Here is a 21,355-nt window from a genome sequence, read left to right as displayed (position 1 = left end):
AATAATGCAGTTTCTTTAATAATTCCATCTGATGTTAGTGTTTTTATGACATTGTGCTATGATTGACTAAATGTAACTGTTAGTAGAGAACATGCGTTAGTGTTTTGGTAGTCACAGTGTATTGTGTTAGTGTATTTTTGTATTTTGAAAATGAGCGTTGGAGTTTAGTTTACAAAGTGTGATTTTGAGCATGAAATTAACAGTTTTGCCAATTGTGTTTTAGGTGTGTTGCTGTGTTAAGAGTTTTGGGAAATTGTTAGGAGAATTGAAAAAAAATTGTCATAACAATTGTAAAACACTGTAATAAATCAGTAGATCTCACATTGGAATTAAACAGACATAACCTGCTATATTTATTTATTTTGAAACACGTTATTAAATATAAAGTAAACTCAGTTTCTCAGCACAAACCAAACCATGTGACAAATAATGTGTCCAGTATCCTGTTAATTCTGTCATGAGACACACAGCCCACAACTGACATTGTTTCCTGAGAACGACACAATAATTCTTAGTAGAGCATTTTGTTGAACTCAGAGCAGTCTGATCTTTATCACTGGCTCAAGCATATTTCCTTTCTTTTGCTGTTGCTGGATGGATGATCTCTTTTCATTCTTCTCATTTTCTTTTTTCTCACTCTTTGTTTTTCTATCTCTCCATTCATTTCTTCATTATTACTCCATTCCTTTTCATCTTTCTGGTTCTTTTTGCTTTCTGTTATCCCCCATGTTTTCAATCTCCCTCTTTCTCAGTCCTCTCTCTGTTCGGCTTATGATGTCCTGCAGTGTAACCTGCGGCCAGTCTGGGTCGTGGTCGGGGCCTTGCTCATGCTGGAGAGCACAGAACCAAAGCAGAAGGAAGGACAGGTGGAGAGTGACAGGGAGAAAGAGACTGAGGTCAAGAAGCTTATCACTGAGTCCACGCAGACCCCATCCCCTTCCTGGCAAATATGGGATCTGATTGGCTCGAGTCTGCTACACGTTTTCTGTCTGGTGGTGCTGTTTGTGGCCTACAGCTGGAGTGAATTTAAATGATGTACATGCACAGAAAACAAACTGACAACACGATATATATCGTGAAAGCACATTTTGAATTTGGATGTTTAAGAAAGTTTATTTTAAGTGCTTGGTTGGGTGAAGCACATTTAGATGGTAAAGAAAGGGTAGTTTAATATTTCAAGACTTATCTTCTCAAGGCATCTTGACATATTACATAACACATGAAACATGAATGGAAATTTTTGTAAGATCAATATGTGCTTTGTAAAACAGAAACAGATTTTGAAGTATAAATATGCCATTGTATGTTTGAGGAAGTGGTATTTATTGCCTTGGAAATATATATTTTTGTCCTGGCTAAATACTTATAAAAGATCATTAAAGAATTTAGGAAAATCGGAGGTGCACTGAGCACTTTAAAAAGGAATGAAAATGCCACATTTTCATTTCTGTTAAACACAATGCGGAAAGTTATATTTCAGCAGTCGTAGTATTAAACTGTATTCAACTGTCATACATTGTTGGTACTTTAAAAACATATTAGCAATAAAATCAGTATATTTATCAGCTTTTGCATGACTAAAGTAATACAAGCCCATATGAAAGACTTTCCTCCTGTCCAACATGTATCTTCAGCAAGCAAGCAAACTTTTGGTCCGCTTCATAGAAATGCAGAGCACAGGCTGGCACAAATGTCAGTCATTACAGCGAAACAATTGCTTTGCATTGCAGTCTTGTGTGGTGAAGTAAAATCTATGATTATGAACATTAATCATTAGCATAAGGGCTAAATAATCCATTGGCATTTGTTTTTGGTGTTTTAAAAAATGCAGTCACAAACCAGCACATCTTGCAATATATATATTTCTATCATGTTTGTCGGTTATTGTTTAGACTTGCAAAAATCAAAGATCTTGCTCGGTCGTTGTAAATTCTTGCTTGATCCAGAATTCCACATCTTCTGATGACAGTGTTGTGGATGGGGTTCAGGGACCAGTGTAAATAAATAAATGAAGGGATTTCATGTATGTAGTCAAATGTTGTTTATTTAAAAATACTAAAACAGATGAAAACAAACCCAGCAAATGTGACTATTAATAAGTAAACACTGTAGTGGTTGAGTATAATGAACTTAAAGGGACAGTTCACCTAAAAATGAACATTCTGTCATCATTTACTCGCCCTCAAATTGTTCAAACCTGTATAAATGTCATAGTTCTGTTGAACACAGAAGAAGATCTTTTGAAGAATGTAGGAAAGCAAACAATTCTGGGGCACAATTGACTGCCATCGTTTTTTCCTACTATGGTAGTCAATAGTGCCCCAGAACTTTTGGGTTATAAGCATTCTTCCAAATATTTCCTTTGTGGTCAGCAGAACAATGAAATTCATACAGGTTCGGAACAACATAAGGGTGAGTAAGATTTTTGGGTGAACTGGCCCTTTAAGTTGCTTTTGGAAAGCATCAGTATGTACTGTAGGATTTCTCTTCAATAGATGATTTTCTCATTTAATAGGATCCTGTGATCATATTTCAGGTTCTAATCTTAATCTCACGCCACAGAATGGTCCTGTTCATCTCCTCTCAGATGAAAGGAACATTTGAAAGCATGTGAAGGAGCACTTAAATGAGTCTACTGTGATGATGTCACTGAGACCCCTGGAAGCAACATGAGCTCTTCACATCCCTTCTTTGTAAGATACTTTGAACCATATCAGTGTGATCACAGCAGTTGGCCGTTATAATTGGTCCTGCTTTCATCTTTCACCAGTTTGATATAAAGCAATATTCACTGTGTTACGGTCCTTTAAAATTGAAAAATGTGGAAAACAGTTCTTAGTCATTCCCCCCCATAAGGCTACAAGGGGCAAAACAGTGTTTAAACGTCTTAAAAATTTGGCAGCATGGGTCCAAGTGTCTGCTCACACAAGCTTCTGTCCTCTGATGGTTTCTGTGCTGCCCCTTGGACTCTTTGACTCTCTCAGTGTTAAATCATGTTTAGTGCTGGACTGCTAATGGACTTTGTAAAGTTTTGTGGTTTTTATGAGCTTGTAAATGAAAAAGAATAAATGTAAAGTTTGGGTTGGTTGTTTTTCTCACCCGTGTGGTTTTGTTTTTAAAGAGAATGTTGTAGTCTTGGAAAGTGAGTTTAGACTTCACGGTTCACGTCACTGATAACTTAGGCGAGTCTTTTATTAGTTTTAATAACTGTATTGAGCCACATCATTTTGAATGGTATTTACTCTATTTGTGAAATTGCACCATGTGTAATAAGTTGTCACGACTCTTCCATAACACTTCCAGCCATTGGTGAGTACTGAATAATGTGTCTTAAAAAAACATTTTATAGAGTTTGCGCTCACATAGAGCAATTTCAAGACAATTGCATAATTATTTATAGAGAGAGAGAGAGACTATTTTCATTGTCATAACGTTCAGTTAATTTCAGTCAATCCCTCTCTTTCTCCAGGATAAATTATGTCTGCCTCATCACATTCTGGAGAAGGGGCTCATCAAAGTTGGCATCACCGTCCAAGCTTTACTAGATGAGACTTCAATCAAACAGACACTCTTTCCATGAGTCGCACACATACACCAGCATATAAACGCACATCTACACAGCTGACACAACACTCTTAACTCCTCTTTTGCCGACTGACCTCCACCAAACGTATATTTCTATCTGATCTTCAACTACAGGTAAATGTTAATGTTTTCCATTCTTTAATATATGTCAAATGTAGACTTAACTTTTCCTAGGCCATAGTCTTATATGCAAAATTAGCTTGAATTTCTTTATTTAATACACTTATATTTATTAAGGCACTAGTTAAGAGATGTACACAATTGGAAAAAAGTATATTTTCTGATAGTTTATATATCTGTGTGATGTCTGTTGAGCCTTTATTGGCAGTGCAGTTGTCTACCGCAGTCTAGCGTAAAACACTCATTCTCTCAGTGTGTTTGTCAAAGGCTTTAACACTTATTTTTTACACTTTTTGGGAGATATTAGTGTTCAGTCTCAGGGGAGGTGTGGCCTCACTCGTTTCATAAGGTCTTCTTTCTGCTTACCTGTTAGATATGTTTGTGTGTGTGTATGTCTGTGCAGTAGAAAGCAACGTTCTACTGTTGTTTTCATTTGTATATGTGTGGTTGTAAGGAGTTCCTTTTTTGAGAGAACGAGAGCACATGTTTGCACTTTTTTATGTATATTTGTTTGTATGTAAGGATTTTTTTACTTTGTTACTTTGTTTTACTTGTGCGTGTTTGCTTACGTAAGGCTTGATGTCCAAAGTTTCAGCTCCAACAGATTCAGTCATGAATCAAACCCATTCCTAAAGCTGGTTTCTCAGTGGAAATTATTTGACAGTTGCCAAAACTGTTTTCATGTATCAAACTAATGTTTAAAGACTCGATTCACAAGCATAAGCATAATTTTCACATGAACTTTTAAGTTTGTAAACTTTGGATTTGTAAAGTTATAATGTGCAACGGACAGGACATGATCATTTGATGTGTATGTCTTAATGAGAATGTTTTGAATTGATTGGTTTTCATTTAAATTAAAGCACATTTAAATTTCTTATATTAATGTCAACTGATTTTTCATATTACAGCAATCATCATTCTAACACTTCTATTACTCATTTCAGAGGATGCCTTACATATAATCCAAATACTGATTCTTTCTCAGTGGTTATCTCTATTGTATAATAACCAAAAACTCTCATTGTATCTTAATCATGTAAATTTACATTATTATACTTTAACTAATAGGACTAAAATCTGTCCGAAAGGTTTAATGCAGTGCAGTGGTGAATAATATCATAAGAGGTAATAGTTGCAATGTTGTCAGTGAATAATAGTATTCACACTGCTTTGCAACTTCCTGTAATTGATTTTATTTCGCAACAAAAACTTTTTTAATTAATTTAAATGTAAAAAGCTGGAATGGAAAGTGTCAGAGAATTTCAAGATATCTGAAATAATAATTAGGTCTTTCAAAGTGGTTTTTTTAGAGACAGCTCATTTAAATCTTTCATAAAGATGCTTAAAGGGTAACTCCAGCCAAAAATGAAAATTCTGCCATTAAATAATCACCCTCAAGTAGTTTAACATCCCTAGGACCTTCGTTTTTCCCCAGAATGCAAATTAAGGTAGTTTTGGAAGCTTTCTGACTCCTCTATAGATTGCAACGCAACCAAACACACGAGCCACATGACATTGCATCCGGTGTCAGCATCGCTCGACGCATGCGCGTTCTGACCACACGGGCTCTATGTCAGAACGTGCATGCGTCGAGCGATGCTGACACCGGATGCACTGACGTGTGCTCATATGTAAACTAACCCTTAAATCAGGAAGTTTTTGAATATAGTCTTTAGTTTTGTTTGTTTGCGCACAAAAAGTATCCTCGTCACATTATATTAATTTATACTGAACCACCGAAGTCGCGTGGACAATTTTACGATGTCTTGACGCACTTTCAGCGCTTTGAAGTTTGGTTGCGTTGCAATCTAAGGAGTCAAAAAGCTTCCAAAACTACCTTAATTTGCGTTTTTGGGAAAAATGGAGGTCCTACAGATGTTAAACTACTTGAGGGTGAGTAATTAATGGCAAAATTTTCATTTTTGGCCGGAGTTACCCTTTAATATAAAAATCATTTTTCTCAGAGCTCTCATCTGACATAGTTCTGCTTTAATTGTCATCAATGTTTGTGTCCTATAGACATTCACTGCTGTATCTTTTGAGAAGTTCTTCTGTTCTTCTTAGCATTGCCTTGTGACATAAAAACACATTGATTTGATTTTAGGTTTATAGACTAGGCTCATTCACCTACAACATCATTTTTTTGTTGTATAAACAAGTGAAACTACAGTGCCCTCCACTGTTATTGTCACCCTTGGTAAATTTGAGCAAAGAAGGCTGCAAAAATAAATCTGCATTGTTTCTCGTTTTGTTCTTTTGTTTAAAAAATCGAAAACAATTCCAACATTTCAGTCAAGTAAAACAATTTGAAGTGGGGGGAATATCACATGTGAAAAAAATGTTTTTCTCTAATACACACTGGCCACAATTATTGGCACCCCTAGAAATTCTTATGGGTAAAATATCTCCCAAGTACATTCCCAATAATATTAAAATTTTCTGAGCACACCAAGGTGACTAGAAACATGATGTTGTCCAGTCATGACTTCACAGGAGAATAATATGAAGTAACACAAATCCCAAACCCCCTTAATCATTCATCACAATGGGTAAAACCAAAGAATATAGTTCTGATTGTTGCTGAAAAGACTGTTGAGCTACACAAAATCGAAAGTGGATTTAAAAGGAAATGGTTGAAACAATAAAAATTCCCATTTCCAACATCAAGGCAATAATTAAGAAGTTTTAATGGACTGGAGATGTTGCAAATCTGCCTGAAAGAGAATGTGTGTCTTTATTGTCTTAATGCACAGCAAAGAGAATATTTTGAGTGGCCAAAGACTTTTAAAAGATCACAGATGGAGAATTGCAAAATAAGTTGTATTTTAGTGTATTTTAGTGTCAGAAAAAATTAAATAAAAATAAAGGACAACTGCACCGCCATCACCACATGTTGTTTGGGACATTGTTCAAGAAACAAATCTTCTGCTCTCATGCAAAAATAAACTCCACCATATTAATCTGCCATACTGGAACTTCAACCAGCACTGGGCTCTATGGCCATATGAAATGATAAAGAGTTTTTTTGGCAGCAATAACACAAGAGGTTTGGTGCACACGGGGATAAAAAAGTGCCCCATGTCCACAGTTAAATATACCACAAGATCTTCATTGTTGTGGACCTCCTTTTATACCAGAGGTTCTGGACATCTTGATCAGATACATGGCANTTATGGGTAAAATATCTCCCAAGTACATTCCCAATAATATTAAAATTTTCTGAGCACACCAAGGTGACTAGAAACATGATGTTGTCCAGTCATGACTTCACAGGAGAATAATATGAAGTAACACAAATCCCAAACCCCCTTAATCATTCATCACAATGGGTAAAACCAAAGAATATAGTTCTGATTGTTGCTGAAAAGACTGTTGAGCTACACAAAATCGAAAGTGGATTTAAAAGGAAATGGTTGAAACAATAAAAATTCCCATTTCCAACATCAAGGCAATAATTAAGAAGTTTTAATGGACTGGAGATGTTGCAAATCTGCCTGAAAGAGAATGTGTGTCTTTATTGTCTTAATGCACAGCAAAGAGAATATTTTGAGTGGCCAAAGACTTTTAAAAGATCACAGATGGAGAATTGCAAAATAAGTTGTATTTTAGTGTATTTTAGTGTCAGAAAAAATTAAATAAAAATAAAGGACAACTGCACCGCCATCACCACATGTTGTTTGGGACATTGTTCAAGAAACAAATCTTCTGCTCTCATGCAAAAATAAACTCCACCATATTAATCTGCCATACTGGAACTTCAACCAGCACTGGGCTCTATGGCCATATGAAATGATAAAGAGTTTTTTTGGCAGCAATAACACAAGATAGGTTTGGTGCACACTGGGATAAAAAAGGGCCCCATGTCCACAGTTAAATATACCACAAGATCTTCTTTGTTGTGGACCTCCTTTTATACCAGAGGTTCTGGACATCTTGATCAGATACATGGCATCATGTATTATATCAAATACTAACAGATATAAAAATCAAAGTCTGACTTGCTCTGCTAGAAATATTATAATGGGTCGAGGTTAGATCTTCCATCAGCACACTGGTTCAAAACAAACATCTAAATCAACAAAAAATGGGTCTCTGAACACAAAATCAAGATCCTGCCATAGCCATCCCAGTTTCCTGACCTGAACCCTATAGAAAATGAGTGGGATGAACTGAAGAAGCGGAAGCACCAACATTTGAAGGATCAGGAGAAATTCTTTATGGAGGAATGGACTCGGATGACTCTCAATGTATTCTCAAACCTCATCAGACTGAAAAGAAAACACTCAGAGCTGATTTTCTTATAAATTGAGGTTGTGGAGTGTATGAAATACAAGGGTGTCAATAATTGTGGCCAACATGTATGGAAGAATTTTTTTTACTTTGTGATATTCCCCTCAATTCAAATTGTTTTACTTCAATGAAATGTTGGAATTTTGTAGATTTTTGAAATAAAAGATCAAAACGAGAAAAAATGCAGATTTATTTTTACGGACGCCTTTGCTCATATTTACCAAGGGTGCCAATAATAGTGGAGGGCACTGTATACTGGATAGAAGTTTTAATGCAGATTTGATTTTGAAATGACAGTTTGTTTTGCACTATGTATTTTGGACTGTTTTTGGCAACTGGCAAATAGTAATAGTATTTTCACTACTTTGTATATTGCTAAAATATACTAACTAAAATATATCAGCTGATTGAATCACTGTAATATGTGATTAAAATCACAATGAAATGGGATATAATTATTTTCCTGCTGAATGTTATGTGGCTATTTTGTCTAAAGGATGAATCATGTTCTAAGCATTTTTGTAATTCAGTTTTTATAAATAGAGGTTATTTTTCCATGTCTTTTCGGTGTTTGAGATTTTGTAATGTTGCATATTTTATCCCTTTGTAATCTGTGAACTTTTAAAGTGCATGTACATTAATGTATAATGCATATCACTCCACCTCTTGCCTTAACCTCTGTAAATAAGGTCTATTTGTACCAACTTCTTCCAGTAAATACTTTCACCTTCAAAGACTAGTTTGTTTCATTAATATTGCAAAACACTGTGTATTATAAATGAATGATGTTCATGTTGGATAATCATTCACTGCACAATCGCAACTACAAAAATCACAACCAAACCCTTTATTTAAGAACAGAAAGGTTTTTACAGTTCAACATCCCCCTGTTTAATGATGAAAAAAAACAAGAAACCAGTCAAGACAACTCTGATGTCATTTCCTGTTGTAATGATCTGAAGGCACAAGGGCCAATTGCCATCCATCTGTGGCAGTTTTATGCATTCAAATACTTTGCATGATGCCTGATGTGATCATTGATGTAGGAGAAGATGAAAAAGTAGCTGTGGTCGTAACCCTAAGAGAACACAAAAAAATACTATTATTATTAGTTTGACTATTGCTATGCTCATCATTACACAAGACGTGCCTATTAGCACAAACAACCCAAAAACTGCATTGTTTTCAATCAGATCCTTAATTTAAGGTATGGTTCTGCATCCCTATACTGTACATGAACAGAAGCAGTTCATCCATGTCATATTGGACCAGTACTGACCTCCTGAAGCCGCAAAGCAAGTGGAATCTTCTTTTTTGAACAGGCAGCAATCAGATTGTCACAAAGCAACTGACTGGAAGACAAGAACTGGTCCTCACGGCCTTGATCGATCAGAATATCCAGCTCAGGACCAGAGTATGACTCGCACAGAACTGTAGCATCATACTTCTGTGAAGTGACAGAAGAGTGCAATAAATACAAAAGGATATTGGTTAGTGCTGGTATTTGTTGAAATGTTTTAGAAAAAAATATGAACATATTACCTCATACTATTTTCTTACCTCCCATGTGGATTTGTCAGGTCCAAGATAGCCAGAAAATGCTTTTTGTCCCCATGCACACTGCATTGGATTACATATGGGGGCAAACGCTGACACGGACTGTTCAAATGAACACGTGCGTGAAATAAATATAAAGTTCATTATTTGAATATCAAACCACTGAAAAAATAATGCAGTACATGTTGTCTATGGTGGCGTGCCTTATATTTCCCAGGATTCCTGAGGGCACAGATGAGCGCTCCGTGACCCCCCATGGAGTGACCAAAGATGGACATTTTCTCTGGATCAGCAGGAAAGTTAGAATTTATGAGTCGTGGAAGCTGAGAACACGAAAAGGTTACAAAACAATGTTAATATTTAACAAACGGAACCTATTTATATCTAAAAACCTGTCAACCTACATAGCTGTAGGCTCTTTCTGGACAAATTCCTTACAATTTACACAATGTCCTAAATAATACGCAGTAAAATTATGTTACATTTTAAAATGTTTTATTTTGGCCGGAGTTGTCATCTATGTTAAACTTTTTAAATCTGAGGTTCAGTGAATGTCATGCTGTCTTAGGGGTCATTCATACAGGATGTTCTTCTGTCTGCACTATTTTTCAAATGACGCTCTATGTACACATGCCCCAGACTGATGCTTTTGACCTGCTGCAATGCTTTTTTAATGTTCAAATCCAGCATGAGCGTTGTTTTTTTTAAATGCCAAGTCGAGTTAAAATTTGTTCAACCTTTGGCACACAACGCAAATCTATGTAATTTAACTTAAAAAAAAGAATACGCATTTTGAGGTTACATTCTCAATGTGTATGCGAGGGTAATAAATCTTCTGTTATCTTACGCTCCACCCAAATGTTTTATACAGGGCTGCACCCTCTTCAAACTGCCCATTAGAAAGCAGCTGCTTATGTGGCCACTAGACAGAAAGGTTTTAGAACGGAGTAAATACGTCTAAACAGACACACCTCTTCTGTCACATACGAATACATGCGGTAATTGGTCTTCCAGGGCTCCTGAGTGGCGTCGACGTAGAATCCTGCACCGGTACCGAAATCCCAACTTTCATCCTCTCCTTCAATGTTACAGCCACCTGATGTAAACACAATCTCATTTTCAAAGCATGCGCTCAGTTGTTTAAGCAACATTAGTGATCGTAAAATTTTGGTCTTAAAATAACACTTGTTAGGAAGCAGAAACTTCAAGCAAACGTAAACCACCGGCTCAACTCTCTTACTGTAATACAGACTTGCATTACATTATAGCTGTATGTATGAATTTTGAACTTGGAGCTGAAGGGAAAACCAACCACTGACCTAAGCTATCCACAGACAATGCCATTTGGTCCTTAGGGGAGACTTTAATTTGTTTATCCACAAGTATTTACAAAAATAACGTCCCAAGGGCCTCAGCCCCAGGATCTATTCTGTTCCAGAATATTATTTTTTGACCCATGCATGTCTAGGATTAGCTAGAAGAGAAGTGCACATTATAAAAGTGTAATCTCTCCTGAGATGTAGGACTCTGAACGGTACTGTTCATGTTGTCTGCTTACGTGGACTGGTGTCTGGTGCTACAATGATGAGTCCAAGCTCAGAGGCTAACTGCTGGCTCCCTGCTTTACTGATGAAATTCTGCTCTGTGCAGGTCAAACCTAGAAAACACCAAAACAAGTCTCTTTTAGTCAAATTGTTATAAGTCATCATTTCCAGTACAGCCAAGTTTTCACAGGGATCATGAAATAATATTTCAAATGATTACTGACTATAATAAGGGAATGAGAAATGATGCAATCACCTGATAGCCAGTATAACACTGGACATTTGGAGCTCTCAGCCTTGGGAGGAAGGTAAATGGCAAACTTCATTTTGCATTTTACCTCGGAGCTAAAAATAGATTTCATGTTAAAAACGGTAGATACTGTTTCAATCAGTATTTCGATGACAAATGTCACCTGTCGTGCTCGAACACTTTCTGATATCCACCACAGCACTTATTAGAGGCAACCTGCGTCAACGCCATTGCACCGTTTACTGCTCTGAGAAAACCAAAGTTCTGAAATTATATGGATAATATAAGGCAATGTTTTAAGACGCACATTCATAAAAACATATGCACAACATGACTTTGTTGTTTGAGTGTTAATAAATAAGACCCTTTTTAATCGTTATTGTCAAATCATTCCATTTCAACAAATTAATTCGTATTTTACAATCTGGACACATGGAATGACAGGCTGCGCGTGCGCTTTGCAATGACTGGCCTGCCGAACTGAAAGCAATTGGTACAATGGCTACAGAAAGAGAGCCTATTTGCCCTCGGGACGCTTTACGATCACTGCAAAAGTAACAAACCCCACGCTAAAGAATGTTATGTTTTATTTAGCTCCAGTGTAACGCAGCTCTCCGTGCACGGTTCAGCGCTAAACATTGTTTTCGACCACTTACCCGTTGCTGCTAAAGATTCAGAGTTCAATGCGTCGTCGAGTGACGCAAGACGCAAAGTCACGCCCCCTTACGTTCCTTCGTGTATGCCGCGCTTCTGCTTAAAGTCCGAACAGTGGCGCTCGAGACGAAGGATTCGCGCGTTGGAGTCTGATTTTGATCAAACCTGCTCGTGAGCGCACAACCCAAATGGCATACCCAAACTAAAAAAAGGTAATACTTACTAATGAACCGTTTAAATTTAGATTGTTTTTGAATGTTTATTCATTACAAGTGCAGGTTGTGGGACAGCACATTATTAAGCACATTATTAGTGCCCTTTAGTGCCCTAACAGCAACACGATATGCAGGTGACTTGTAACCTCTTTTATAATGATGATATGCTTTTTTTTAGCTCTGTTTGTTACTGGCAAGACAGTATCACAACATGCAATTATTTATCATTATATTGCTTCACTTTTGTCTTACTAGGGTACGTTACTTACACTTACGGGCATTACAAATTCATTCTTCTGGTGTCCTTCAATGCAAACTGATTTTTGTCTCTTAAGCACTATAGGGCTGTACTCAAAATATCGATATGGCGATGCGCACATCGATACATCTGCCTCCGTGTCGATTCTGCAGCACTTTTGAAATTAGCCAATTATTACGCACAAATATTGTGTAACAATTATTAGTGGTATAAGGATCTGATCGGAGTTTATCTGTGATCCGTACAGATCACCCCTCATTCTATATTCATGTGACCCGCATGTGGATCACATGAAGAGCGAGCGCTCTAACCTTCTCTCTGCATCCGTGAGCGCAGTAAACATGAAAGCGCATTCTAGTATCATTCACTTAAATGGTTGCGTTTAAGGCTAAGTGTAAAGTGAGTGTCGTGTAGGCGCTAATTCAACACACACATGACGCAGCACTGCCTCATCCACTATAAAACTATTGCACGCGTTTAAAATCAATGAAACTCCCGCCGCTGGAGGGATGCAGTGACGCGCCGCCGCATGAAAAGTAATACGTGGAAGAGCGACAGTAAATGTGCGTGTAATAGAAAGTGAAGAGCAAAGACCTGCTTAAAGCTTACAGCACAAATACATTTATATTATATATAGAAATCTGACATCTAGAAAGAAATACGCCGTCTATTTCAATTCAACACTTTCTTATTTAATTAAATCTATTTACTCTGACTGCACGTCTGTGCATATATTCATATTTATTAGTTAGACATGTAGTCTATTTTTAAAACACATGCACACATATGATGTAGCCTAGAAACCCTGTTTTAGAAACAAGGGTCTCTGCATAAGGACTTGATCTTTTGCAACTTACTCATTCTCAAAGCTACTTTATGCATTGATTTGTCAAATTAACTGATAAGTAGTTATGAATGGCAGTTTTCTGCAAGTATATTTTGCTGTAAATCTGTCGTATGATAAATGTAATAAAAAATTATGGCCTTGTATCGGGATGCGTATCATATCGTAAAGTTGTTGGCGAAACACAGCCCTATTTAGAACTGCTAATATTTACAAAACACTCGGCATAATATAGTACCTGCTTCTTCTGCACTGCATGCTAAATGTGATCAGGATGAAATGACATGCTCCATGGAAACATTACTTTCTAAAGAATAATACTAAATCATAAGTAAATAACTACATACAGAGGAAAATAGTGTCCACTGTTAAAGACAAATTGTGTGCCGTTCAGACAATTAATAGAGAATGGAATGCTTTATTTAACCACAAAGTGTTCAGATTGAATATAACTTTCTGCAGAAAAACAAAATCAATCTCTCGCTCTGTCTCATCAGCCTTCAGTAAAGGCATTTGATCTAAAACAGTGTATTGAATGTTTTATGAACTGACCCTACAACCAGAAAAACATTTGACTCCAAAATCTGGCAACAAGTACACATCTGCAGAAATATCATCTTTATAATATTGACTTTAATGAACTAGATCTTGGCTGATTTATTTATGCCATCATGACATTATTGTGAGTCATCATGTCTTCTACTCAATGGTGCCACTGCCACCTTACACTCTTGTCTCACGTGTAGATCTTATTAACACCCTAGTTTTAGTACAAGCACTTTTAGCCTGTTGTTGAAGAAAACCCCACATGCAGCATCAGCCAGAAAGCCGACGGTCCTTAAATACATTTCTGGTTTCGACATTCTGTTAGTCCTTCTAATGACTCACACATAATATGTGAGCTCGAATTCTAGCTGAAAGGGAACTTGATCACATGTCAACTGGTGTGAATCATATAAGGAAGGTCTGAATGGTTGATTTGAAAAGCTTAATAATACTCTCGATTTTCTCACATTAGACAAAAGATTAACCAGCAATAATAAGATGAAGTGAGGCATAATCAACCTTTCACACAGAAATTACATTTTATAATAAAGTAGTTTAGATCCATTTGTTAGTATTTCAGGTTCGATACATACGGATGTTATAGATGAACAAAGACATTTGCAGCTAATGTGAGTGGTACGCAAGCAATGAGCAAGAATTTTACCCCTCACCCACCTGCCTCTGTTTTTAGTCACATAACAAAGATAACAGCAGAAAAAAGGAAATGACACGAGTCGTGTGATTCACAACACCGCAAACTATTTATTTCACACAAAGTGATGACTGAAAAATTTCCACATGCTCTGTTTTGAAACTGAAAGGGTGTTATTTTCTTGGCCCACTCAAAGAAATATGAAGCACGGCTACATGCAGAAACCAGCCGACATGGCCTTGACTGCACATAAATCGTCCACCGATCTCAGATTGTAAGAACATGCTCTAGAATTATGATGCTTTTATGGTGCAGTTTTGATTACGGCTGTAAAAACAATAAAGTACTTTTGAAATGCTACCCGAGCAGAGGAAACAGAAGGTTAGAAAAGCTGCAGGGCGTTACTGCTATGGGTTCCAGCATTCACCCTGAAAATATGTGTCGCATCTGGCAGTTTAGTATAAGAAAGTGAAATTAGGTATAACACATATGAATGCATAATACAATAAAGTTTTATGTGATGATATGACATTTTTAAGTGTTTGCAGATGCCAGAATTGCTTTAGATTAGCCCCATATTGCAGATAAAAGACTAAAACGATGTAGTGGTTGCTCTGATGTGCTGAGCGTCTTCTTTTGTTATGACCAACATTTCAATCTTAATGTGACCCAAATGCTTATGTGGGGAAAATCATTGAATGGTTGGTTTGCTAGCTGTTTTGTTCAGTGTCCCATCAGAGAAGTGAGGATATCATAACCATTTAAACGAGAGGCTTAAAGGGATAGTTCACCTTCAAAATTCTGTCATTATTTACACACCCTCTTGACAATTCAAACCTGTATGACTTTCTTTCTTCTGCAGAACACAGAAGATATTTTAAAAAATGTTGGTAAAAGAAAATTGTGTCCATACAATATAAGTCAATCGGGACCAACGGTTTTTTGGTTGGCAACATTTTTCAAAATATCTTCTTCTGTGTTTTGCAGAAGTCAAGTCAAGTCAACTTTATTTATATAGCTCTTTTTACAATTTTCATTGTTACAAAGCAGCTGCACATAAAACATATTGACAATAAGCAAAACATTTAAAGCACACATTTAAGATAAGAGAGAGAAACACCGTTCAAATATTAAACAGACTATAAATTCCTATATGTAATATTAATTAAGTAAAACTTTAAAATAAATTAAGCAGCCCCCCGGCCAGGCAAACAGTGCAAAACAGTATGCAAACGGTGGCGAGTTACCCAAAACGTCAATAGAGAAAAAAAAACTCAGGAGAACCCAGGCCCAACCAGGGGATTCCAGTTCCCCTCTGGCAAAAGCTGCTGCCTCTGCACAAGCTCGACAGTGCTTGCACAACTAGGCTAAATAAAAAAATAAACTTAGTAATAAGGTAAATTATAGGTTTAAGATTATCATTAATAATCTAGTAGCAGTTTAAATTTTGTAGTGAAGATGTGTCAAGTCGCCGCGTCCTACTTTATCCAGCTCTATCATCTCAGCTCTTGTCAGGTTGCCGCTTCCCATTCTCCGTTCTACCATCAGGTCTGGGCATGAACTGCATCCTGCCTGGATTTATATTATGGAAGTGTAGTGTATGCAAGAGTAAAAAGATGCATCTTTAGTCTAGATTTAAACTGACAGAGTGTGTCTGCCTCCCGGACAGTGCAGGTAAGACTGTTCCAAAGTTTAGGAGCTAGATAGGAAAAGGATCTACCACCTGCACTTGATTTTGAAATTCTAGGTATAACCAGCTGACCAGATGCCTAGGAGCATAGTGCACGTGAAGGACTGTAAGACAAGAGAAGTTCACTCAGATACTGAGGAACTAAACCATGTAAGGCTTTATAGGTAATAAGCAAGATTTTAAAGTTAATGCGATGCTTTATAGGTAACCAGTGCAAGGTTGACAGAACCGGGCAAATATGCTCATATTTTTCTTTACGTGTTAGAACTCGAGCTGCCGCGTTTTGGACCAGTTGGAGTTTTTGTGATAAACCTGTAGGGCAACCACCTAATAGTGCGTTACTGTAATCTAGTCTTGATGTCATGAATGCATGAATTAACTTCTCTGCTTCTGATAGTGACAGCATATGACATAGTTACGTATATCTTTTCCATCTTAAGTTATATTCTTAAAATGGAAAAATGCAATTTTACAGGTGTTGGCGACATGGCTTTCAAATGACAGATTACTATTGAATAAAACACCAAGATTCTTTGCTGACGACGAGGGTTTTATGGAACATCCATCAATAGTTAAGCAGTATTCTTGGTTGTTACGTATGGCGGTTTTCAGTTCAATAAGTAACACTTCTGTTTTGTCCGAGTTCAGTAATAAAAAGTTGTTACTCATCCAGTTTTTTATATAGATTATGCATTCCATTATTCGATTGAACTGCTGTTTCATGAGGCTTCGAGGAAATATAAAGTCGAGTATCATCAGCATAACAGTGAACGCTAACTCCGTGTCACTTTATAATATCTCCTAGAGCAGGGGTCACCAACTAGCGGACTCCGGTCCGAATGCGGACCGCGAGATGCGTCCGTCCGGACCTCAAAGCCTTTTGACGTAATAAATAAATGAACGCCTAACATTATTTTCTAATGCAATCAAATTTATACCAGGCACATCAAGGTCCGCTCAGTAGCAGTTTGGGTCCTAAGGCGCCACAGACAGTTAACATCTGCGCACTGTTGCTATGTACAGACATCAACGTTGTGGAGAGAAGAGAGCATAGACAGACTCGCTGCACAGCGCGCAGACAGATGTAACTTTCAGTGACTGAAAAACAATGTCCTTTTCAAAAGTTAGAAAAGTTGACGCTGAAAACCATGTTTTCCGAGATGAATGGGTCGAGAGATTTGCATTTATTCTTCCTGCATCGACATGCACGAGGCCGGTTTGTTTCATTGGCTCGGAGTCTGTTGCGGTTGTCAAAAGTGGAAACCTTAAACGGCATTATGAAACTAAACATAGACACTTTGAAGAAACTTACACGCAGAAGTCCGAGGTAAGCACACGGAAAATATATTAGCTCAAAGCCCAGTAGTAGCGATCTACATGGGTGCTCCCTCACTCACTTGCCTCCCAACAACGAGCGAATGTTCATTAAGAATACAGTGGATCTTAGGAAAACATACCAAGCCCTTTATTGATGGGAAAATAGTAAAAGAGTGCATGAAGGCTGCGTGTGAAACACTTTTAGAAGGAAAATAAAGACATGAACTAAAAGAAAATACTAAAAAAAAACCTGTAGCAAGTTCGTAAATACACACAGGAAGGAAGAGGCTGGAATCGGGGATCAGCTACCACTGGCAGGTAAGTTTATTAACACAATGTCCTTTCTAGCGCTCTCTGCGCTTCTTTTGCATAAACACACAGTAATCACTGTTAAGTCCTTTTCTCTTAGGTTCCACGCGGTAGTCTCGATGCTGCTTCCGCTCCGCTTCACTCTGCCAGTCGTTGCCACGTCTCTCTCCCATACCAGTGCTGCCTCGTTGGTATTTAAGCCTCCCCACGCCATTTACTGGAACAAGACACAGGTGTTCGTCATTTGCGCGAGCCCCACTCACTCACCGCTCGTCTCCTCTCTCTCTCTCCCGCTGCAGACTTCGCTGAACCACGCCCCCTCTGCCACATACCCCCACCGCCCGACTCAGGCAGGGGAGCCATCCGGCCTGCAGCCTCCCCCCCCCTTGCCTGGAGAGGAAGTCGGCCACAGCCATCTGTGCACCCGGCCTGTGGATCACCTTGAACTTCAGAATCAGAATCAGAAGAGCTTTATTGCCAAGTGTGCTTGCACACACAAGGAATTTTCTTTGGTGTTGGAAGCTTCTAGTACAGACATTCAACACAATGACAATACAATATAATACGATTTACAGTCTAAAAGATTCTAAATTGTGCATATATAAAATAAAGGCTATTTTACAGAAAATGGGGGATAATAACATATAAGAGACATTGTACAGGGTAGTATATAGTAGAATAAACATATTAACAGATTGTATGTACACTTGTGCAAATGGATAATTTAGTAAGTAGAGGTAGTGTTATATACATGTATACATAAGATGTAGATATAATAAGGCACTATAGTGCACACTATAGGAGTAGTGGAAGTGGAATATTGCTCTTAAGGAGCAGTTATCTGTTTAGGAGGGAGATTGCCTGGGGGAAGAAGCTGCTTCTGTGTCTGGAAGTCCTGGTGTTTGGTGCTCTAAAGCGCCGGCCAGAGGGCAGCAGATCAAAGAGTTTGTGTGCTGGGTGTGTGGAGTCAATGATGATTTTTCTTGCCCTGTTTTTCACTCTGGAATCGTACAGGTCCTGAAGTGTGGGCAGAGGAGCACCAATAATTTTCTCAGCACTACGAACTGTCCGTTGTAGTCTTCGTAGGTCTGATTTGGTGGCCGAGCCATACCAAACAGTAATTGAAGTGCACAGAACAGATTCGATGACCACTGAGTAGAACTGGGTCAGTAGCTCCTGTGGTAGGTTGAACTTCCTCAATTGACGGAGGAAGTATAACCTCTGCTGGGCCTTCTTTACAATGGAGTCTATGTGGGACTCCCACTTCAGGTCCTGAGAGATGGTGGAGCCCAGGAACCTGAATGACTCCACAGTATCCACAGTGCTGTCCAGGATGGTGAGGGGAGGAAGTGATGGAGGGTTCCTTCTGAAATCCACTATCATCTCCACTGTCTTGAATGCATTCAGCTCTAGGTTGTTTTGACTACACCAGGCAGCCAGCTGAGCAACCTCCTTTCTGTAGGCAGATTCATCACCGTCTTGAATAAGGCCAATGACTGTGGTGTCATCTGCAAACTTCAGGAGTTTGACAGAAGGGTCTGTAGAGGTGCATTCGTTTGTGTAGAGTGAATATAGCAGTGGAGAAAGAACACATCCTTGAGGAGCTCCGGTGCTGATGGTACATGTGCTGGATTTAAATTTTCCCAACCTCACTAGCTGCTGCCTGTTCGACAGGAAGTTAATAATCCACTGACAGGTAGAGGTTGGCACAGAGAGCTGGGTAAGCTTGGGCAGGAGGAGGTCTGGGATTATGGTGTTGAAGGCCGAGCTGAAGTCTACAAACAGGATCCTGACGTAAGTCCCTGGTCTGTCTAGGTGTTGTAGGATGTAATGCAGTCCCATGTTTACTGCATCGTCCACAGACCTGTTTGCTCGGTAAGCAAACTGGAGGGGATCAAGAAGTGGTCTGGTGATGTCCTTCAGGTGGGCCAGTACAAGTCTCTCAAATGACTTCATGACCACAGATGTTAAAGCAACAGGCCTGTAGTCATTAAGTCCAGATATTTTGGGTTTCTTCTGTACAGGGATGATGGTGGAGCGTTTGAAGCATGAAGGGACTTCACACTGCTCCAAAGATCTGTTAAAAATATTAGTGAAGATGGGCGACAGCTGCTCCGCACAGACTTTCAGGCAGGAGGGTGAGACATTGTCTGGGCCTGGTGCTTTTCTGATCTTTTGTTTGCGGAAAAGCTGGCAAACATCCTCTTCGCAGATCTTAAGTGCAGGTTGAATGTCAAGAGGAGGTGTTAATGGTATAGCAGAGATAGGGTCAGGGCGGGTGTGAAGGGTGAGACTCTGCATTTCAAAACGACAATAGAAGTCGTTCAGGTCGTCAGCCAGTCGTTGATTACCCATAGACTGAGGGGATGATGGCTTGTAGTTGGTAATGTCTTTCAGGCCTTTCCACACCGATGCAGGGTCGTTGGCTGAAAACTGGTTCTTCAGCTTTTCAGAGTAGCTTCTCTTAGCTGCTCTTATCTCCTTTGTCAGTGTGTTTTTGGCCTGATTATACAAGACTTTGTCCCCACTTCTGTAAGCATCTTCTTTGGCCTGACGAAGCTGTCTCAGTTTCATTGTAAACCATGGTTTGTCATTGTTGTATGTTAAGCGAGTCCTGGTGGGAATACACATGTCCTCACAGAAGCTGATGTAGGATGTCACTGTGTCAGTTAACTCATCCAGATCAGTGGCTGCAGCTTCAAAGACACTCCAATCCGTGCAGTCGAAACAGGCTTGTAAGGCCCGCTCTGTTTCGCTGCTCCATCTCTTTGCTGTTCTTGCTACAGGCTTGGCAGATTTAAGCTTCTGTCTGTAGGTCGGAAGAAGATGAACCAGGCAATGATCAGAGAGACCCAGAGCTGCTCTGGGAACAGAGTGGTATGCATCCCGTATTGTGGTGTAACAGTGATCCAGAATGTTGCTGTCTCTGGTGGGGCATGTGATATGCTGCCTGTATTTTGGCAGCTCACGGGAGAGGTTTGCTCTGTTAAAGTCCCCATTAATAATAATAAGAGAATCCGGGTGTTGCTGCTCCGTGTCAGTGATGTAATCCGCCAGCTGTTGCAGCGCCGCACTCGCACAAGCATGTGGAGGAATGTAAACATTCACGAGAATAAATGAGGAAAACTCGCGTGGCGAATAAAAAGGTTTGCAGTTGATAGAGAACGCTTCTAAGTACGAAAAGCACATCTTCTTCAGTGTTGTTATATCTCTGCACCAACCTTCGTTTATATAAAAACGTAATCCACCACCACGTGTCTTCCCTGTTGACTCGGCAATGCGATCCGCTCTGAACAGCTGAAAACCCGGCAGATGTAACGCGCTGTCCGGTATGGTGTCATTGAGCCATGTTTCTGTGAAACACAGCGCAGCGGAGTTGGAAAAATCTTTGTTTGTCCTGGTGAGTAAGAGTATTTCGTCCGTTTTGTTGGTAAGGGAGCGGACATTCGCCAGGTGTATACTCGGCAGCGGGGTCCTAAATCCCCCGCTGCCGGGGATTTAAACTTGAAAGGTTGTAGAG

At 38.8% G+C, this 21,355-nt stretch overlaps 2 protein-coding genes across 9 annotated transcripts in view; one reads left to right on the top strand and one right to left on the bottom strand.

Moving 5' to 3' along the window:
- lrch1 (leucine-rich repeats and calponin homology (CH) domain containing 1) overlaps window positions 1-5,115 on the top strand; it is a 57,084-nt gene extending 51,969 nt beyond the window's left edge. For 4 of the 6 annotated variants that reach the window (XM_057335313.1, XM_057335315.1, XM_057335314.1 and 1 more), the window contains one exon: window positions 753-3,088. In XM_057335313.1, the coding sequence (XP_057191296.1) occupies window positions 753-1,034 (282 nt within the window). In that variant the 3' untranslated portion in view covers window positions 1,035-3,088. Of the gene's footprint in view, window positions 1-752; window positions 3,089-3,469 lie in introns of those variants that run through there. The other 2 variants (XM_057335316.1, XM_057335317.1) reach the window with 2 other exon arrangements.
- A 3,707-nt stretch (window positions 5,116-8,822) lies between these two features.
- On the bottom strand, window positions 8,823-12,071 carry esd (esterase D/formylglutathione hydrolase). 3 transcript variants are annotated; one of them, XM_057335320.1, is made up of 9 exons: window positions 12,006-12,071; window positions 11,513-11,613; window positions 11,356-11,444; window positions 11,114-11,212; window positions 10,527-10,651; window positions 9,759-9,878; window positions 9,559-9,657; window positions 9,278-9,445; window positions 8,823-9,076 (listed from the first exon to the last, which is right to left on the bottom strand). In XM_057335320.1, the coding sequence occupies exons 2-9, from the start codon at window positions 11,578-11,580 to the stop codon at window positions 8,996-8,998; spliced, it is 849 nt and encodes a 282-aa protein (XP_057191303.1). In that variant the 5' UTR covers window positions 11,581-11,613; window positions 12,006-12,071; the 3' UTR covers window positions 8,823-8,995. The 3 variants fall into 3 exon arrangements, with proteins under 3 accessions (XP_057191303.1, XP_057191304.1, XP_057191305.1); XM_057335321.1 differs by having other exon boundaries at window positions 11,513-11,596; window positions 12,006-12,045; XM_057335322.1 differs by having other exon boundaries at window positions 11,513-11,591; window positions 12,006-12,042.
- Between the last annotated feature and the right edge of the window lie 9,284 nt (window positions 12,072-21,355).

Source organism: Triplophysa rosa, linkage group LG6 (assembly GCF_024868665.1).
Source record: "Triplophysa rosa linkage group LG6, Trosa_1v2, whole genome shotgun sequence".
Lineage (NCBI taxonomy): Eukaryota > Metazoa > Chordata > Actinopteri > Cypriniformes > Nemacheilidae > Triplophysa > Triplophysa rosa.
Note: the sequence above shows the minus strand (reverse complement) of the source record. Positions and strands in the feature narration are given on the sequence as shown.